General features: G+C 33.9%; 1 protein-coding gene across 1 annotated transcript in view; it reads right to left on the minus strand.

Annotated features, from left to right (window-relative positions):
- Positions 1 to 885: 885 nt before the first annotated feature.
- The window catches only part of SELENOF (selenoprotein F), a 28,415-nt gene continuing 10,976 nt past the window's right edge, over positions 886 to 18,324 (minus strand). Inside the window, exons 3-5 of the mRNA XM_008157782.3 lie at positions 7,760 to 7,823; positions 2,633 to 2,682; positions 886 to 1,757 (exon numbers count right to left, since the gene is read on the minus strand). Coding sequence (XP_008156004.3) covers positions 1,626 to 1,757; positions 2,633 to 2,682; positions 7,760 to 7,823 — 246 coding nt within the window. The 3' untranslated portion in view covers positions 886 to 1,625. The remainder of the gene's footprint in view (positions 1,758 to 2,632; positions 2,683 to 7,759; positions 7,824 to 18,324) is intronic.

The raw sequence follows: 18,324 nt of genomic DNA on the forward strand, positions 1-18,324 counted from the left end.
AACCACCATTAGATATTAGTGCCAATTTATCCAGTGCCCTGTATTATCAAAGTAATGGCCCTCTCCATTACTGATGATCAAAAGTAGACCATAATCTGTTTGTTTGTTAGGACTTCTTATAGTATTTTATTTTGACTAAACAAATTGCCCAGGGTGTATTCATTCTCTTGCTGGCTTTAAAGACATACGTCTTAATTTTAAATATAACATGATACAAAATGCTAGTAAAGATTAATAACTGATCTCGATAAAAAATAAGCATTACATAAACATTTTCTAGTAGAGTTGTCTTTAAGGACTTCCAAATATCCTTCACTAAGATGATTTAATTCAAAATAAAAAATTAAGAAAGTTTCCAGATTATAAGAATTTAACCTGACATTAAACTGACAGAATAGAATTTTTGAACAATTTTTAGTAGGCAGTTGAAATGACCTAAAGTCATTTGGATGAATGTTGTTTTTAGTGAACTACTTTCTATGAAGTGAAGTCACTTTCACCAAATAGAGGGTTAAGGGGAAAAAAAAATCATCATTAAAAAAAATTATTATGAAAGAGTTCGAGTCAAACTGACAACGTATGCCAGGGAGCAAGATGTCACATGTTCCTGAAACATTATCATTTTTAACAGCTCATAAACATTCTATAATTTGAGATACTTCTTATGCAAGATAAAAATGTGTTCATAAATGAAAGCACTTTGAAAAATAAAATTGCTAGACAAATATGAAGCACTATTATTCACAAGAAGAAGTTACAAGTTTTAAACAGTACAGCCATTTTACATTTTGGCTAAAGAAAATAAAGGCTTATATGAAAAGAAAAGTATACAGAGAAAGGTATCATTTTTAAACATGAAAGGACAAATCAGAAGAAAATTTTAAATTCAGATTTTTGAAACTTTTAATTTATATTTTGGTCTTACAAATAATCATCTTTAAATGACTTTTCTGTAAGAATGTAAAGCACAAGAATTTGCTAAATATCAGATCCACACAAATCCTGAAAAAGGTTTTCTGTGTAGTCTTCATTAACGCAAATCTGTGAATATTTCATTCTTACAGTTGATCTTGAATCTGTTTCACAATAACAAAGCCATAAAGTTTTTATGCAGTTCATTCATTATATACCATAGCGATTCTATTAAAAGTAAAGCTGGGGAATATAAAAATATGGGAAAATCTGAGGATCAAGCAACCTGTTGAGGCTCCGTCTATCTTATTTGCTTTGTAGTTTACTGTCATTACTTTCAAAGAGCACATAGCGCATGAGGCACAGTGTAATTATCTCCCTTATTAACCTCCCTAATTTAAAAATCTGTAGTTTGTAAAACTGGACCAATTATCACAAACTATCATTTGCATAATTAGCCACAAGTCTATTACAAAGCACTCTGTTAGTGGTACCAACAAATGTAGGAGGCTAGAAATTTATAAAACATGAATTTGTGAAACTTGCCAAGTCCTTAGATATCCTGTGCTGTGCTGCCACTTCAACTTTTAATTAGATGTTTACTGCCTCACAGTAAAAGATTGATCAAAGGATAAAAGCAAAACTAAATTATTTTCTAGGTGTTCTAACATTTGATAAGGTAACAAAAGGATAGGACAAAATTTAATCAAGATTTATATGCGTTCCAACTTTTCACTCAGAAATTCTTCGACACTGTCTGTGTTCCATTTGAGGATGCTTAGTTCTTCAGCAATGTTCCCATTGTCATCCAAAAGCTTTAGTACAGGGTCTGAACCACGAACATACTACAAAAAAAAAAAAAAAAAAAAAAAAAAAGGGATATCATCATTTTACCTGCTTAGAAGGTCATCTTTGCCTCAACTAAAATCAAAACCAATCCAATACAGCTTAAATGAATTTAATAGTAATACAAAAAAGCTTTAGACATATCACAACAGGATTCAAAGGAAATCTTTTGGGGAAAAATTGAATAAAATTTCATAAAAAGGGCAATCTAAAAACTTATAGTTCATCTCTAAAGAGAAAAATTCTTGTTAGTATCAACATAGTTTATTTGGGATTTAAGCTTATTATTGACTATAACAAATATTTATTGCATACGTGTTATTCTCTCACTCTCAAAAGAATTTAAAATCTAATGGAGGAAGTAGATAAGTTCAAAATAATTAACGAGAGAGAATGACTGTAAGAGCAATGCTGACATAGGCTGTGCATACAAATTATCAGATAGAATTCTGCATTGGACTTTGAATTTTCTTTGGTTTAAGAAACCTAAAAATTTTATTGTAATTAGTTTATAATTAAGCTGGATTTCTGAAACTTCCAACCTACTAGTTGGGTCCAATATTTCACCAGAGACCTGTGAAAATCCTAACTCTGGGTAAATGTGACAACAAACATGACCTCAATCTTCAAAAAAGAAATAAGTTAATGCTGAAAAAAAGGGATTCCATTAAAATCACCTTACCTTGGGAAGTGGGGCGGACAGGAAGAGATTAACCAAAGAACATATATGCATAGCTCACAGATGCAGACAATAATGTGGTGGAGGCTCAGGGTAGGATGGGGACGGGGTGAAAGGGGGCAAAGTGGGGAATATGGGGAACATCTGTAATATTCTCAACAATAAATAAATAAAAAGAAAAAAAAATCAACTTACCTTGATTTGCAGTCCTCTGAATAGTTTGGGTTTATCACTTCTGACAAAAGCTTAAGAGAAAAGAAAAAGATGAAAATTATTCATTTCTAAATCCAAGCAAGATACAAAGATCAAAACAAAAAGTAGAAATAAACTCAATAAGTAAAATATTAGATCCTGTATGAAAAAAACTAAGGTGATTCAAACAGATATAAAAATGTAAAGACATATCATACACTTCAATGGAAAAAGTGCTCTTATAAATTATTAAGAAAATATTTCAAGGTGTTGTTTTAAATTAATTAAAACCCCAAATTCCAATGGGATTCTGAGCCCTTGACAAAATGATAGGTCAGCTAGAAGAGTAAATGTGTGAGGATAGTCACAGTTCAGAAAAAATAAAATATGGAAGGAAAATTTGTTCAATTGTTTTTTAATGTAGGATACTGATACCAGAATAGATAAATCTAGAGATACAAATATCTGTAGGAGTTTTTTAATACGATTAAACTATCAAATCAGAGAGAGCAAGGCAGGAAGGGAAACACCGATTATCGGTGTTTGCGTCTGGAGTATGTGAGTGAAGTAGTCAATACATACTTTTAAGAAAACTGCCCAACTATTTGAGAAAAAAAAAAAAACCACAGAAAAATAGTCGGGTGCCTACATCATATCTTATATCTAAATAAATTTAGATGGATTAACGTTTTAAATTTATTCAACAAATATTTATGGAATACCTACTGCATGTTGCACAACAGAGATAAAGCTATATAAAACAGACATCATTTCTGATCTTAAGGAGTTTACACTCTGGAGGGAAAAAAAGAAGATGAACAAGTAATCACATAACAAATACATTTAGTTAAAAAAAAAAGAGAGAGAGGTTAAGAATACTAACACAAAATTTAATACAGACAACTTGAATATGGAATACAAAATTCTTCTCCTAAGCATGACATTAAAAGAGATGCTCTATAGATATGCCTACATAAAAGTGGAAATTTCAAAATAGTAAAACAGCACCATTAACAAAATAAAAAGTGAAACAACATATGGTAGAAAATTCATCTCTAACATATAATTTATAAAAGTGCTCTTGTAAATTATTAAAAAAATACTAGGCAGATAAATGAACTAAGAACAGGAATATGTCATGTGCAAATAGGCAGATGGTAAACAAACATTTGAAATAAATGTCCAACCTAATAATCAAATAAGTGTCAAATAAAACAATGAGACATCTTCATTCAGAGTGACAAAAATGAAAAAGAAAATTTAAGGTTAGAGAGAAAAATTTTTCTGGGGATTAGTTGTGGGAAAAATATGAACAGACACATCCTTCCTAAAGGGTATTTAGACAAATGAATCAAAAGTCTTAAAATGTACATACTTTTTAAATCTGCAAGTCCCCTTCTAGGAATTTCTTTACTCTAAAGATATAATTACATGATGATGCAAAAATATGTTATAAAGCCTAAGCGACTGGCCGGTTGCTATGACGTGCACTGACCACGGGGGTGGAGGTCAGATGCACAATGCAGGAGCTGCCCCTTGGTGGTCAGTGTGCTCCCACAGCGGGAGCGCTGCTCAACTAATAGATGGGGGCCAGATGCCAGGCTGAGCCAAACCAGTTAGGGCTAGCCTTTTATATAAATACAGAATAAACTTGCTTAATTAGACCTGCTTTCTGATGTAGCTAAACTTTTTCCAGCCCAGTGAAGCACCCCAACTTCTCTTTCAGGTAATTGTCAGCAACACAGCAGTAAATATCAACATGAAGCAGATTATTGTTGTAGAGCACACAGTGAGAACAAAGGGTGAAATATTTAACTGTAGCAGTGTTTGATTATATTCTGTGCAGTGAGAAAAACCTGAAGTCATTTTCAAGGTCCACCATTTCTTACTTCTTTAAAGCCAGGTCAAGTTTCTAAGCTTTCTAAATCTCCGTTCTCTGGCTAATGAAAAGAAAATAGGATTCCACCGAGTCTCCTATCTACCTACTCCAGGACTTCTGTGAGGATCAAATGAGATGAGGCATGGGAAAATGATTCACAGACATTTGGTTGAAGTGTAAAATGTTTGCACCTGGCTATAAAGCAAGTCGTGTTCCTGGGCTAAAGAAACTCTAAGGAGGCTAGTCGCTAGGGAGAGGAAGCCAGGCGTTGCTACATGATGTCACTACCTGGGTAGACACTTAGCATATTAACCTTTTATATATATAGATACTAGTGATATAGAAGGAAACACAAATATAAAAAGCAGATTATAGATCAATTTGTTTCCTATGATTGTTAAAAAAGATGGATAAATATTATTTTTATACATTTATGTTCATATTTACATATAGTTATCCATAAATATAGTCAGAGGGATGGTGAAAATGCAGCATTTACAAAGGAAAAAAAAAGCCCAGAAGCACTAAGCAAAATCTTTATAAAAATTAAGTGAGAAAATATAAAATACTTAGCACAATAAATATAACAAAAAATGCTTACTATTATTTTAATAGGAGGGGTCATATCTAAAGTATACAGTTTGGGGAAGTTTTAAATGGATAATTTTCCTTTTTGGGGTTTTGTTCATCTACATTTTACCAATATTTTAAGTAATGATTATGTCTAATAGTCTAAGTTAAAAAATTTAGAATACATCTTTCTAAAATAAAAACAAATGAGATGTTTCATTTAGATATCTGATAGTGCTTAATACCAGTTCTATTATCATTTACATCATTCTTTCAGAACTTATTTTTTAAACTTAGAATTAACTAGCAATAGTGCTATATACATGTTCCATTATGAAAGTCTTTATATACTTGCATTTAGACAGTGATTCTCAACTTTTCTAATGCCGCAACCCTTTAATACAGTTCCTCATGTTGTGGTGACCCCCAACCATAAAATTATTTTCGTTGCTACTTCATAACTGTAATTTTGCTATTGTTAATGAATCTTAATGTATATATCTGTGTTTTCTGATGGTCTTAGGCTCTACAGCAGCGGTTCTCAACCTATGGGTCGTGACCTACAGGTTGAGAATTGCTAGCAGGGTCGCCTAAGACCATCGGAAAACACAGATATTTACATTATGATTCATAACAGTAGCAAATTACAGTTATGAAGTAGCAATGAAAATAATTTTATGGTTGGGGGTCACCACAACATGAGGAACTGTATTAAAGGGTCGCGGCATTAGAAAGGTTGAGAACCACTGATTTAGGACAACACAAAGTTTAATAAATGGGTTTTCTTTTTCTTTTAAGGTTTTGAGGACTTGTACGAAAATAGTTTATATCCCATCTAAATTTCCCCTACAAAATTTAGTTCAAAATAAAACTGATTATGTTATTCTGGCTTATTATAATATCTTCTCTATTAATTTTATCCTTAGAATTTGTCCAAATACTCTGTAGACTCCTGAATCCACAAGCAAAACTGGTATTATGAAATGCTGTTGCATTTTCACTATCCCTCTGACTATATGCATAGCTGTGTAAAACACCATTAGATCCACAGTATGTTCCCTACTATATAAGAAACCTCTCGGGGAAAAAGGATTATTCTTATATCTGCTGTATCCATCTATAACAGAGCCTCGCACATGTAATAACTTTCATTCATTCAACAAATTTTTAACAGGCTGAAGTGCATGAACAAATTTAAAAGAAATATTAAGAGTCACTAAATGACTATTTTCATCAGTTCTCTAAGCATAGATTCATAAGCCTTCTAATTTTGAATGAAGAGAGTATCTGTTAAATGCCCTGTAGTAGCAAATCACATTTTACAGGCAACAAATTAACCATTTATTTGAGTACTTATTACATACACATTGCACTAGGTGGTGAACAGGGCTCAAATTTAAAAACAGAACCTAGCTGCCATTTCTAAACAAGCCTCTCATGCAAATCAGGCTTAAGGAGAAGCCTGCACTAAGCTTCCTGCCTGAACTGCCTGCTTAAGAGTTTTCCGGTCAACTGAGCCCACCCTTATAAAGGAGTTCCTGGAATCCTATTTTAACCAATAGGACTGAGACTTTCCCTGTCCTTTCAGAGCTATTCAGCTATATCTCCATCAGCATCTTCACTGACCAGAGTGGTTCCATTCTGACCAATCAGCACAGTGCCTTTTGGACCAATCAAACCATGAGGACTTGGAGTCCTCATCTGCATGAATATGGACCAATCAGGCACCAGGGGCAGGCACCACTCTCTCTATAAGTCAGCTCCCCTTTGGCTCAGAGAATGAAGACTGTTTCCCTGGCTGGAGCTGAAACACTCAAGACCTTTTGCTGGAGCAGAGCAGATAGAGTGGAGTGGACCAGAGAAGGGCAGAGTGGAGCAGAGCTGTCTGTATCACAATTGAGTTGTTTGCTCTGAACAAACTTTTCTTCTTCACTGCACCCCGAATTGGGATTCCTGTTGGCACTGTACTGGTACCAACAACCATGTTGATTGATACCTCAGAAAAGTTCAGTTTCATAAAACTGATTTTCAAGTGCCATACAGGAACAGAATAGAAAAAGCCTTATCCCAAGTATTTTTGGAGCTGCAAAGCTCCTCTATTGTTTGCTTATTCAACCAAAAGAATAAATATACTTTTATAATTATCCTTTCATATATTTCTTAAAATTTCCTGTGGACACATACAGCATGTATTACTTCCTCTCTTCTGCACCTCAGGTTTTATGGTAATTAATTCCATTCTCGACAATTTGTCATGTAGGACAGGTCTAGTCTCACTAATGTAATTGTTCCTTAGGAGTTTTACATAAATCAATTTACATTTAAAATATACTCCAATGAAATGCTATTTAAAGGGATGACATTTACATCTGGTAAAAAAAAAGTTCTTGTAAAATTTATACTTGGTAAACGAAAGACTCCTTTGAAAAAATTAACCACGTCATCATGTCTTGTATTTAAATCTAAATTTCATATATTATGCTTACTTAAAGTAACCTAGTATTCAACAATTACTGTAAAACTCTACCTCTATGAAGAAAATTGTGGTAGGAATTCATAAGCTATTGAGAAAGTATCATCCTAAAAGTTTTTATTTGTGAGAATATTTAATAAAATTATTCTTGTGAAATGCTGATTTTAAATTATTAAACTGAGAATTTACTAGAGTTAATTTTACATACCTTGGACTTGTGGGAACCTCCCCAATTTTCATCCACAGACTTCAAGAATAGCTCCTGCATATAGCTGCAAAAGAAAAAAAAAAAACAGAAAAATTTAAAAACTGCTATAAATTTTTAAATGTAGTTCTAAAATATAACAGTTAAGCAGATATATAGATCATACAAATGTTAAAGTTGGATAGAACTATCTAGTTCCAGTCCAACAGAAAAGGAAACAGAGGTCCAAGATATTAAATGGTAGTAGTTTAAGTCCTACTTGGAGTATTATAAACCTAGCCAAAAAGATAGAAGAAGATATGAAGACTTGACAATGAATTTGAATAGTAAGATGTCCTAGAACAGTGGTTCTCAACCTTCCTAATGCCGCAACCCTTTAATACAGTTCCTCATGTTGTGGTGACCCCCAACCATAAAATTATTTTCGTTGCTACTTCATAACTGTAATTTACTACTGTTATGAATCGTAATTAAATATCTGTGTTTTCCGATGGTCTTAGGCGACCCTGCTAGTTCTCAACCTGTGGGTCACGACCCACAGGTTGAGAACCGCTGCTGTAGAGCCTCATAATCTCAAAAAATTTCCTACAGTTTTTTAGGATGCTAAATTGAACACAGGCATGTATCCATCCATCCACATAAATACTTAATGAGAATACATTGTGGTTGCTTTTAAAATTAAGTGATCATTGTGTTAAATTTAAACAAAACAAAAACACATACCTTTAAAATGTAAATACAGTATGTACTATGTAAAGATACTATAGGAAAATCAGTAAAATCTCATTATAAAAAAAGTAAATATTTTCCCTTCAGGAATTTAAGTTGACATGAATTCGGTGGTAAATATTGCTTTTGTAGCTATAGAACCTGCACTCTCTTTATAGTAAAAGCTCATTATAAAAAGCTCAAGCACAAATATTTTATTGCAATTAACTCAGTTGAAATGGATTCAATGATAAACATCACTTATTTATTTATTTTTTATTTATTTATTTATTTATTTATTTATTTTTATTTTGTAGCCGTAGAGCCTGCCCATTCTTTTTGTAGGGACTTGGGAATGCTGTGATTCTAAGAGAAGGCAGGCAGTGATAAGAAAATGCTATAATCAGCATTATGTTAAGCGAAATAAGCCAGTTGGAGAAAGATAAACATCACATGATCTCACTCAGATGTGGGATATAATGATCAACATAATTTGATGAACAAGAATAGATCCAGAGACAAATGGTGGTGTGTGGGGGGTGTTGGTTAGAAAGCAACCAAAGCCAACGGATGCAAAACTCTGGGGGGTGAGGGCATATATGGGAATGGGGTGGGGGGTGGCAATGGTAAGATACGTACACATATACCTTAATAAAAAAAAAAATTGGAAAAAAAAAAAAAAGAAAGCAACCAAAGGACTTGTATGCATGCACATTAGCATAACCAATGGACACAGACACTGGGGTGGTGGGGGCTTGCCCAGGGTGGGAATGGCTGAGTGGGATGGCTGAGCGGGGGTGGGGGGTTAACTGGAGAAAAAGGAGACATATGTAAAACTTTAGACAATAATAATAATAATAATAATAATAAGAAGAAGAAGAAAACTCTATAATCATTTTATGTTTTCTTAGCATTAAGACTTTTTTTTTAATTGTACACTCAAGAGCTAAAGATAGATTTTACCTTTTAAATTCTAAAATAGCATGAATTACGTGAACTTTGCATAATTATTTTTGGTACTTTGAAAAATATAGAAAAGCAGAGTAGAAATTTAAAAATTATGCTAATTCTACCTATCAGAAATATAGTGACTTTTTCCCATTTTGGTGTTTCTGGGCTATATCAGTGGTTCTTAAGATTTTTAAGGCTCTAAAATACTTTTGAGAATCTGATGGAATTATGTTTTAATTCAGGCTATTCACGGACTCTCTGGAATCACTGATGGATCTCAGATTAAAAACTCTGAGGATCTCTAAGATTCTTTGTAGCAGCAAAAATTTAAGATTAGGCTGAACTAATTCTATAAAATAAGTTGCTTTTGAGTAAGATTTGGTGAATCTTGATTAGACCAGTCTCCCCACCCACAAATACCTTTAAAAATATCAGGCCATATTATCAAAAAGTTCATAAGAAGATGTTCAACTAATCACTAATCATTAGAGAAATGCAGATCAAAATCACAATGAGATACCACTTCATATTTATTAGGATGGCTATTATCAAAAAACAAACAAAACAGAAAACAAGTGATGGTGAGGATGTGGAGAATTTTGAACCCTTGTGAATTGCTGCAGAAATGTAAAGTGGTGTGATCACGATGAAAAATAGAATGGTAAGTCCTTAAAAAATTAAAAAAAAAAAAAAAAGAATTGTATGATCCAGGAATTCTACTTCTAGGTATATATCTAAAAGAACTGAAAGCAGAGGTGTGAACAGAGATTTATATACCAATTATTTACAACAGCCAAAAGGTGAAGCCAACCCAAATGTCTAAGACAGATAAAATGTTATTATACATATAATGAAATATTATTCAGCCTTAAGAAGGAAGGAAATTATGACACATACTCTAACATGGATGAATCTTGAAGACATTAAGCTATGTGAAATAAAGCAGTTACAAAAGGATAAATACTATACAGGTAATTCCTCTTTTATGAGGTACTTAGTCAAATTCAGAGACAGAAAGTAGAATTGTGGTTGCCAGGGACTGGGGGAAGGAAGAACAAAGTGGAGGGGGTTACTGTTTAATGAGTATAGCCTTTCAGTTTGGGAAGATGAAAAAGTCCTGTTGATAGATGGTGAAGATACTGCACAACAATGTAAATGTATTTAATGTCACTGAATTGTACACTTAAAAATGGTTAAAATGGTGAATTTTGTTGTGTGTACTAGTATTTTATCAGAATTAATTTAAGAAAATAAAAAAATAAGCCATTTAAAAATTTGGTTATTAGATTTATCTTTTATTTGCAAGTTTGTGACCCCTTGTAATCTCTAGTGGAGATTCCATTACCTTATATAACAGCATTTCTCTACACCACTATTTTCCAATATTCTTCATATCATCACACGGGGAAATGGCAACAACCGTATAGAGATTGGGATAAAAGGAGGAGGCTGTTATAGCTGGGGTTTCTGCTCACTTAGTTCCTCCCCATTTGGTTGTCTAAGGACTGAAGGACTCAGTATCCTAGCATTCCTGTAACCCATGCATGGAAAGCACTTATCTACATCATAAAACACCAACTGATTAATTACAAATACTAGAAACACAATCTCTAATGAACAGCAGCTCAGATGTGATCCCGAGGGATCCCACTGGTGCATGAATTCGTGCACTGGGCCTCTAGTTTAATATAACTGTGTTGGTGATGATATCCGTGACTCTAAAGAAAGATGACAGTAAGAAAATCTTGAAATAAACTAAGTCAAACTAAATATCAAAATTTTCATATAGCATGGTACTGTTACATTAAACAAGGAGGCCATTACACTGGGTTGGTTCTAAGGCATTAGCAGCCGATGTAAGCAAACCAAAACCTAAGCCTGTAAAATGCTTCAAAGTTAAGAAATCAAAACCTAAGACAATCAGATACAGCCAACTAGTCTTTCCCAAATAAGGCAACTGCTTAAGCTATAGTCAATCAAATAATTTCCTTGCTTTGCTTCTGCATTTTCTCTATAATAAAAGTCTTGCCCTTAACTTCTGTTGGTGGGATGCTTCTACCATTTCTATCTGATGCTGCTGGATTTGAGATGATTTCTGCTCAAACTATTAAAATTTTTAATATGCCCCAGGTTTATCTTTTATCAGTACAGGGAAAAGATCTCAAAGTTATAAAATAAAATGTGTATATAGTCTAATTCTGGCTCCACCATTTATAAGCATGTCCCCTTGGATGAGTCACTCTCGCTGAGCTTCAGTTTACTGTTTGAACAAAATATATTCACTATCTCCTGAAGTAGCTATAAGGAGTTAACAAAAAAGCAAAAATCCTGGATTTTTTAGATGCTCAATAAGTAACAATAGCTATTATGATAATACTTTCATACTGATGGTTAAGTTTAACCATTTTCATAGTTAATATTTTTTTCTGTTCTGGGACTATTCAGGGCTGTCATTCATTATTCTTCTGTAATCAGAATGGCCACTCCAAAAATTTCTCAAGCTTTCAAATTCAAATTATGTTAGAGCAGTGTTTTCAACCTTGACTGTACACTTGAATTAGTTGGAAAGATTTTGAAAATTACTGATCCCTGGAACCTACCCCAGTCCAATTAAGTTAGTATATTTGTTGGTGAGATCCAGGCATCAGTATTTTAATTTGTGTTACTACTTTAAAAACTACCCAAGTGATTGCAATGGGCAGCCAGGGATGAGAGTAGAATCATTGCCTTGGACTATAGTCAACTATTAATGAGGCAAAAATTACAAAACAATCAAACAGTAGGCTTTTGCTCAACAGACTAAACAAATTCTAAAAGGTAAATGAGGTAAGGATTGACTAAGCAAGACATATGCTGCACTATTCTGTCTTCCTTTATGAAGTATTGCTTGTGGCCATTCTTATTTTCAAAATTCTCTTTTATTTAAAGGCAAAACTTTAGTATTACTGAAACGCAATAGGAGGATTAGAAAAAACTGGAAACACTTTGACTATTAAGTTGCAATATGAAGAAAATGCTCTAATAGGTGAAACAAAAGGAAAATTTTAACTACTGATCAGAATTCAGATCTGGAGGAGTAACTATTTTATAGGTCTACTGAAGGCTTGCCCTTGAATAAAATGTAGGAATTTAAAAATAAGGAAATATAACTCTAACATGACAAAAGCTGAGTATAAAGTTAGACTTAAATGAAAGACAATTATGTTACACTCAAATATACAAGCGAGCCACTCTTTAAATATTAATTTTATTCAGTGTAATTTCTCAAATTCAGTATTACTCCTTTCAAACATGCAGATTTTTAGCAAAATTTGGCCAGTTAATTTTCAGGGAAAATGTTTTCACCAAAGCCACATGGTGAGTGATATGCTGATATTTTAAGTTTTTTTTTTTTTTTTATGTTTTAAGTTTTAATTCATTATTCATCATCAAATCATTCCATATTTTCTGATGTTTTAAAAAATGCCTGGAGTGCTAGAAACAATATGCTATAATTACACATGGACAAATGATTAGGGTAATAATTCTTTTGTGATCTAATAGCAAGCTTCTGTCAAGATTTCACTTTAAGTCACTGAAGCAGCAGATATATAAGGCAAATGGTGTATCTGTTGACACTTCCATACACACTCTAAGGGTATTCTTACATAGGAATAATGAATGAATACAGAGGATTAGGCAAATATATTTAAATTTTACCTTTTAGCAAACCAAGTTGGAAAATAGAATTCTATATTATAACCCTGAGATTCATTTTTAGGTGTTGTCTACTGAACTCTCAAAAAAAAAAAAAAAAAAATCTACTCAACTCAAAAAATATAAAGCAATGTATCACTACTAGAGGCCCGATGCATGAAATTCGTTCAAGGGTAGGCCTTCCTTCCCCCGACTGCCGGCACCAGCTTCCCTCTGGCACCCGGGACCCGGGCTTCCCTCCAGCTGCTGGCACCCGGGCTTCTTGGCCTGGTGCTGCCTGTGTCCGCCGCCACGCCCCACCCTTTTCCCTTGATCGATAGCCCCACTGGCCGGTGGCCTGGGCCTCCCTCTGCGGGGCCCCCTGACCAATCGCATCGCACTCGCCTTGGCTGGCTTGGTGCCAGTGCGTGTCATAGCGTGGTCGTCCAAACGGTCGTTCTGCTGTTCGGTTGATTTGCATATTACGCTTTTATTATTATAGATACCTAAGGAAGTTCCTTAAGTTGAAAACTTATTCTATTACATTATTAAAATGCTATTCCTTTTTGTATCTTTAGTTTCTGCCTTAAGATAGAGAAAGCTATACAAAATAATCAAGGTAACATTTACCTAACTCAAATTAGGCTCTAAGGAAGGTAAGAATACACTGGGGGAATCGTTCCATGAACATATAATCACTGTTCCACTAAGAAAGCTCAATGAAAATGTACAACAATAAAATAAAATTAAAAAAAATCTTTTTTTTTACATTACTCCATTCTAAATTAGAACATTCAAACTCTAAAATCTGAGGAATAAAAGAATAGGTTTCTTTCAATTCTATGAAACGGAATAGAATTTGTACATGCACCTAAAACAATTTCATCACTAGAGTTGAGGATGTTTGATTAGATTTTCAGCTAGAAACAAAACAACCCACAGATAAAGACATATCTTTATACATACTTCAGGTGCAAGTATGAATAATCCACTTCATCACTTGGGAACAATGCATTCAATTCTGCAGATATTTCCTAAGTATACAAATAAGTAAAATATTTGTATACTTAGGAAATATACAATGAAAGGAAATAACTTGACACAACATCGTTAGGTCAAATTATCCAAAGATTTCGTAAAAATGAGTCTAAGCTTAAATATCATAGTAAATAGTTTTTAATAAAACCACTAGGCCTCTTCCTAATAAGTAAAAATATTTTAGAAAATGGCATACTATTTAGTATGGAGTATTCAATCATAAAAATTCAATTTTTGTTGTTGTTGCTCCTAAGTGTTTTAAAAAAATACAACCTATTTCCTTTCAATTTGAAAAACTGAGATCCAGACAAAATATGGTTCAACATCCAAACTTTCAACAGCCTCATCAACAGAACATGAAGATTCTATATATGGTAGCAAAAGCTGCTTTTCAAAGGAGAACACATTTGTGTTAGTGTTGCTATTACCACTTCATTACTGAAAGAAATTGACCCTCATGGGTAGCTCATTTGGTTTGAGCGTTCGTTGTCCTGATACACCAAGGTTGCAGATTTGACTCCCGGTCAGGGCACTTATAAGAAGCAACCAATGAATTCACAAAATAAATGGAACGACAAATTGATGTTTCTCTCTCTGTCATTCTCTCTCTTTAAAAAAATAAAAAATAAATTTTTTAAAATGTTACCAACACTGGATTATTCCCAACCACTTAGACAAAACACTGTCTACATCATCCACAAGGGAAAAATAAAAAGAAGAAAAGGTCACTGGGGACTAGAGACTCTGACTAAACGGTTAACCAAAAAAAGAGAAAAATTTGTCATAAGAAGAGCAATTATGATCATCTTTACAGATAATAATCACTTAAGATATTCTAAGTTTAAGAACAGATACAGCCCTGGCCAGTGTGGCTCATTTGATTGGAATGTTGTCCTGTACACTGAAAGGAAAAGGTTTTGATTTCCTGCCAGGGCACATGCCTGGGTTTTGGGTTTGATCTCCAGGCCCAGTCAGGGTGCGTGGGGGAGGCAACCGACTGATGTTTCTCACAGGGATGTTTCTCTCTTTCTCTCTCTCAGAATCAATGAACATGCCCTCAGGAGAGGATTAAACAACAACAACAAAAAAAAAACAGATACAAAAACAAGCCTATAATAATCCAAAACCCGTAACAGTATAATTCAAAACTTAAGAGCAACAATATAAAATTTGAACAAAAGACTAGGCCATTACACACATTTTTATTTTTGCCTACTGTTTGATAAGTATACTATCAATTTTAGAATTCATGGCCTTCTAAATTAAAACTTTTAACACATTTCTTCAAAAAGTAAACTGCAAATGCAGTTTGTTGCTAAGAAGTATGCTTTATTAAAAGTTACCCTCTGGCCCGGCCAGTGTGGTTCAGTGGTTGAGGTCACGGTTAGATTCCCGGTCAGGGCACATGCCCAGATTGAGGGCTCGATCCCCAGTAGAGGGGGCGTGCAGGAGGCAGCCGATCAATGATTCTCTCTTATCACTGATGTTTCTATCTCTCTCTTTCTCTCCCTTGTTCTCTGAAATCAATAAAAATACATTTAAAAAAAAGTTTAGACTATGAGGGAAGGTGGGGGTGAGAGGGTAAGAGATCAACCAAAGGACTTGTATGCATGCATATGAGCATAACCAATGGACACAGACAGTAGAGGGGTGAGGGCATGTGCTGGGGGGTGGGGGCGGCTGGGGAGAGGTCAATGGGGGAAAAAGGAAACTTATGTAATATTTTAAACAATAAAGAATTTTAAAAAAAGTTACCCTCTGTTGCTGCCCCTTCTCCCATCCACCACTGCCTTGAGGGGCTACCTTATAACTAGTTGAAGTCCATTATAGCTTTCTTGGGTAGGGTGATAGGTTTCTCAAGTAAGAACACTGGGAAGCATTCTCACTCATCCCTTCCCCGTCCAATCCAGTTAAATAAATAAATCCTTTAAGTTTTATTTTTTGCCTAAATCTTTTTTAGAACTGTTCCTTCTCCATCTTTACTAGCAATATGTTGGCTTAAGCCCCTATATTCTGCTATATATTTTTTTTCCAGCAACAGTATTCCCCTCTGCCCTATCAACTATGGTTTACACCAACAACTAAAGTTATTAAATTCTGAATCTGATGCCAGTCCATTGTTTTTAAAATTCTTTAATTTTCTTCCCTGCTTATAGGATAGAGTTCAAATTTATTGAGCAAGGTACATACATAGGTCCTACTTAATAGTCACCATCTTTCATCATAATCAAGCTATCTGATTTATCTTAGATGGCCATCTTTCTCATGACTGCCTTTTCATCAACTTTTCCTTCTGCCAGAGGTGATCTTATGATCTTTCCCTTGTTATTTTTCTAACTTATCATAGGCATCAACTTCTATATAAACAGGTGGTAATATTTACCTGACCTGTAAAATGGTTATAACCTTCCTTCTGTGTTTTCTTTTAATTGACTTTAAAGAGAGGAAAGGGAGGGAGAGAGAGGAAGGGGAGAGAGAGAGGAAGAGAGAGAGAGAGAGCGAGAGAGCTAGAGAGAAAACATTAATGGGTTGCCTCCCGTACTGACCAGGGATAAAATCAGCAGCCCAGGTATGTTCCCCGAGTGGAATCAAACCCGCTACTTTCTGGTATAAGGGAGGATGCCCCAACCAACTGAGCCACACTGGCCAGGGACCTTCTGTGTGCTTTCATAGCACATGAATCTTTTTTGTTTACAGTACACATCTCACTGAATTCTTTTTTTTATTATGATGATGAAAAACATAACATACAATTTTCCATCCTTTTTTTCCACTAAATTCTTTAAAGAAATCAATGCATCTGTAAATAATAACTGAAAAAAAAAAACAAAACACAGTACAGAAGGGTATAAAATAAGTAAAAATTTTCCTCTGCCTCCCATCCCCACTTAATAAATTTTGAACAGTTTATTTTTACTTCTTTTGTTGGTCACTTCCATAATGATTAACGTGATTATATCTATAGTTCTCAATATATCAACTTTAAGAGATTTATTGATGCCTATATTCTTCCAACTTTTATTTCTGATTCTTTTAGTGGTTACCTTTATAACACTGGATATTAGGTTTTAGCTTAAGAGAATATGCTGCTAACTACATTCTAGTAGTCTATTTTCCCTATTTCTTCTACTTTTCAAGGACAATGACTATTGTCTTATTTTGGCATTCTCAGAGCCTATACTAAGAAGATATATTTAGTGTGGAAAGTTTATTTTGGCTCTGAGGTAGGTAGGTATGTCTAGAAAATGTAGTTATAAAATAACCTGAGGATAAATAATGAATTACTTTAAGGGCTTATGTCCTTTTTAAATATAATATGCAAATGAGACAGAATGTTTTAATATGCTTATATAGAAGCTGGCCCTAATTAGTAAATACCTAAAAAAATTGACTACATTTATTGTTCATATTAAAGCCAGATGGCCCTAGCTGGTTTGGCTTAGTGGATAGAGCATCCGCTGGCGGACTGAAGGGTCCTGGGTTCGATTCTGGTCAAGGGCACATGCCTGGGTTGTGGGCTCGATCCCCAAGGTGGGGTGTGCAGGAGGCAGCCAATCGATGATTCTCTCACATCATTGATGTTTCTATCTCCCTCTCCCTTCCTTTCTGAAATCAATAAAAATATATTAAAAAAAAAAGCCAGATTAAATGTCACACTTAGAAAACACAATATTTAAATATTTTCAATTCAATTAAATAACTACACAAAACAAACTTTAAAACTTGTTACACAAATATATGATACATATATTTATAGCAGACTCAACTATGAAATGGGAATAATAATGGTACTTACCTTACAGAGTTGTTATAAGGATTATATAAATTAATTTATATAATGTGCTTAGAACAGCACCTTCGTATAATATGCACTTAATGTTAGTGGCTATTAAGTAAATATTTGTGTCATTATTTACTATTGTTGCTACTCAGGAGCCTTAGTGATTTTTAAACTGAATTTGAACTGTTGCCAAACATTATTTAGATAAGTAAAAAAAGCTTTTTTGAGAATGTTTTTATATTATAATTAGAATAATCTGTTGAAGACATTTATATTTAGTTTCCTTTGAAGAAATCAGTTCATGTATTGATACTACAGACAATACAATAAAGTGCAGTATTTTAACAACTGTGAAATTTCTTTAGTGGTTACAATTTCATGCATAGTTAGCTTAACTTTAATTCATTCTTCTAAG

Source organism: Eptesicus fuscus, chromosome 9 (assembly GCF_027574615.1).
Source record: "Eptesicus fuscus isolate TK198812 chromosome 9, DD_ASM_mEF_20220401, whole genome shotgun sequence".
NCBI lineage: Eukaryota > Metazoa > Chordata > Mammalia > Chiroptera > Vespertilionidae > Eptesicus > Eptesicus fuscus.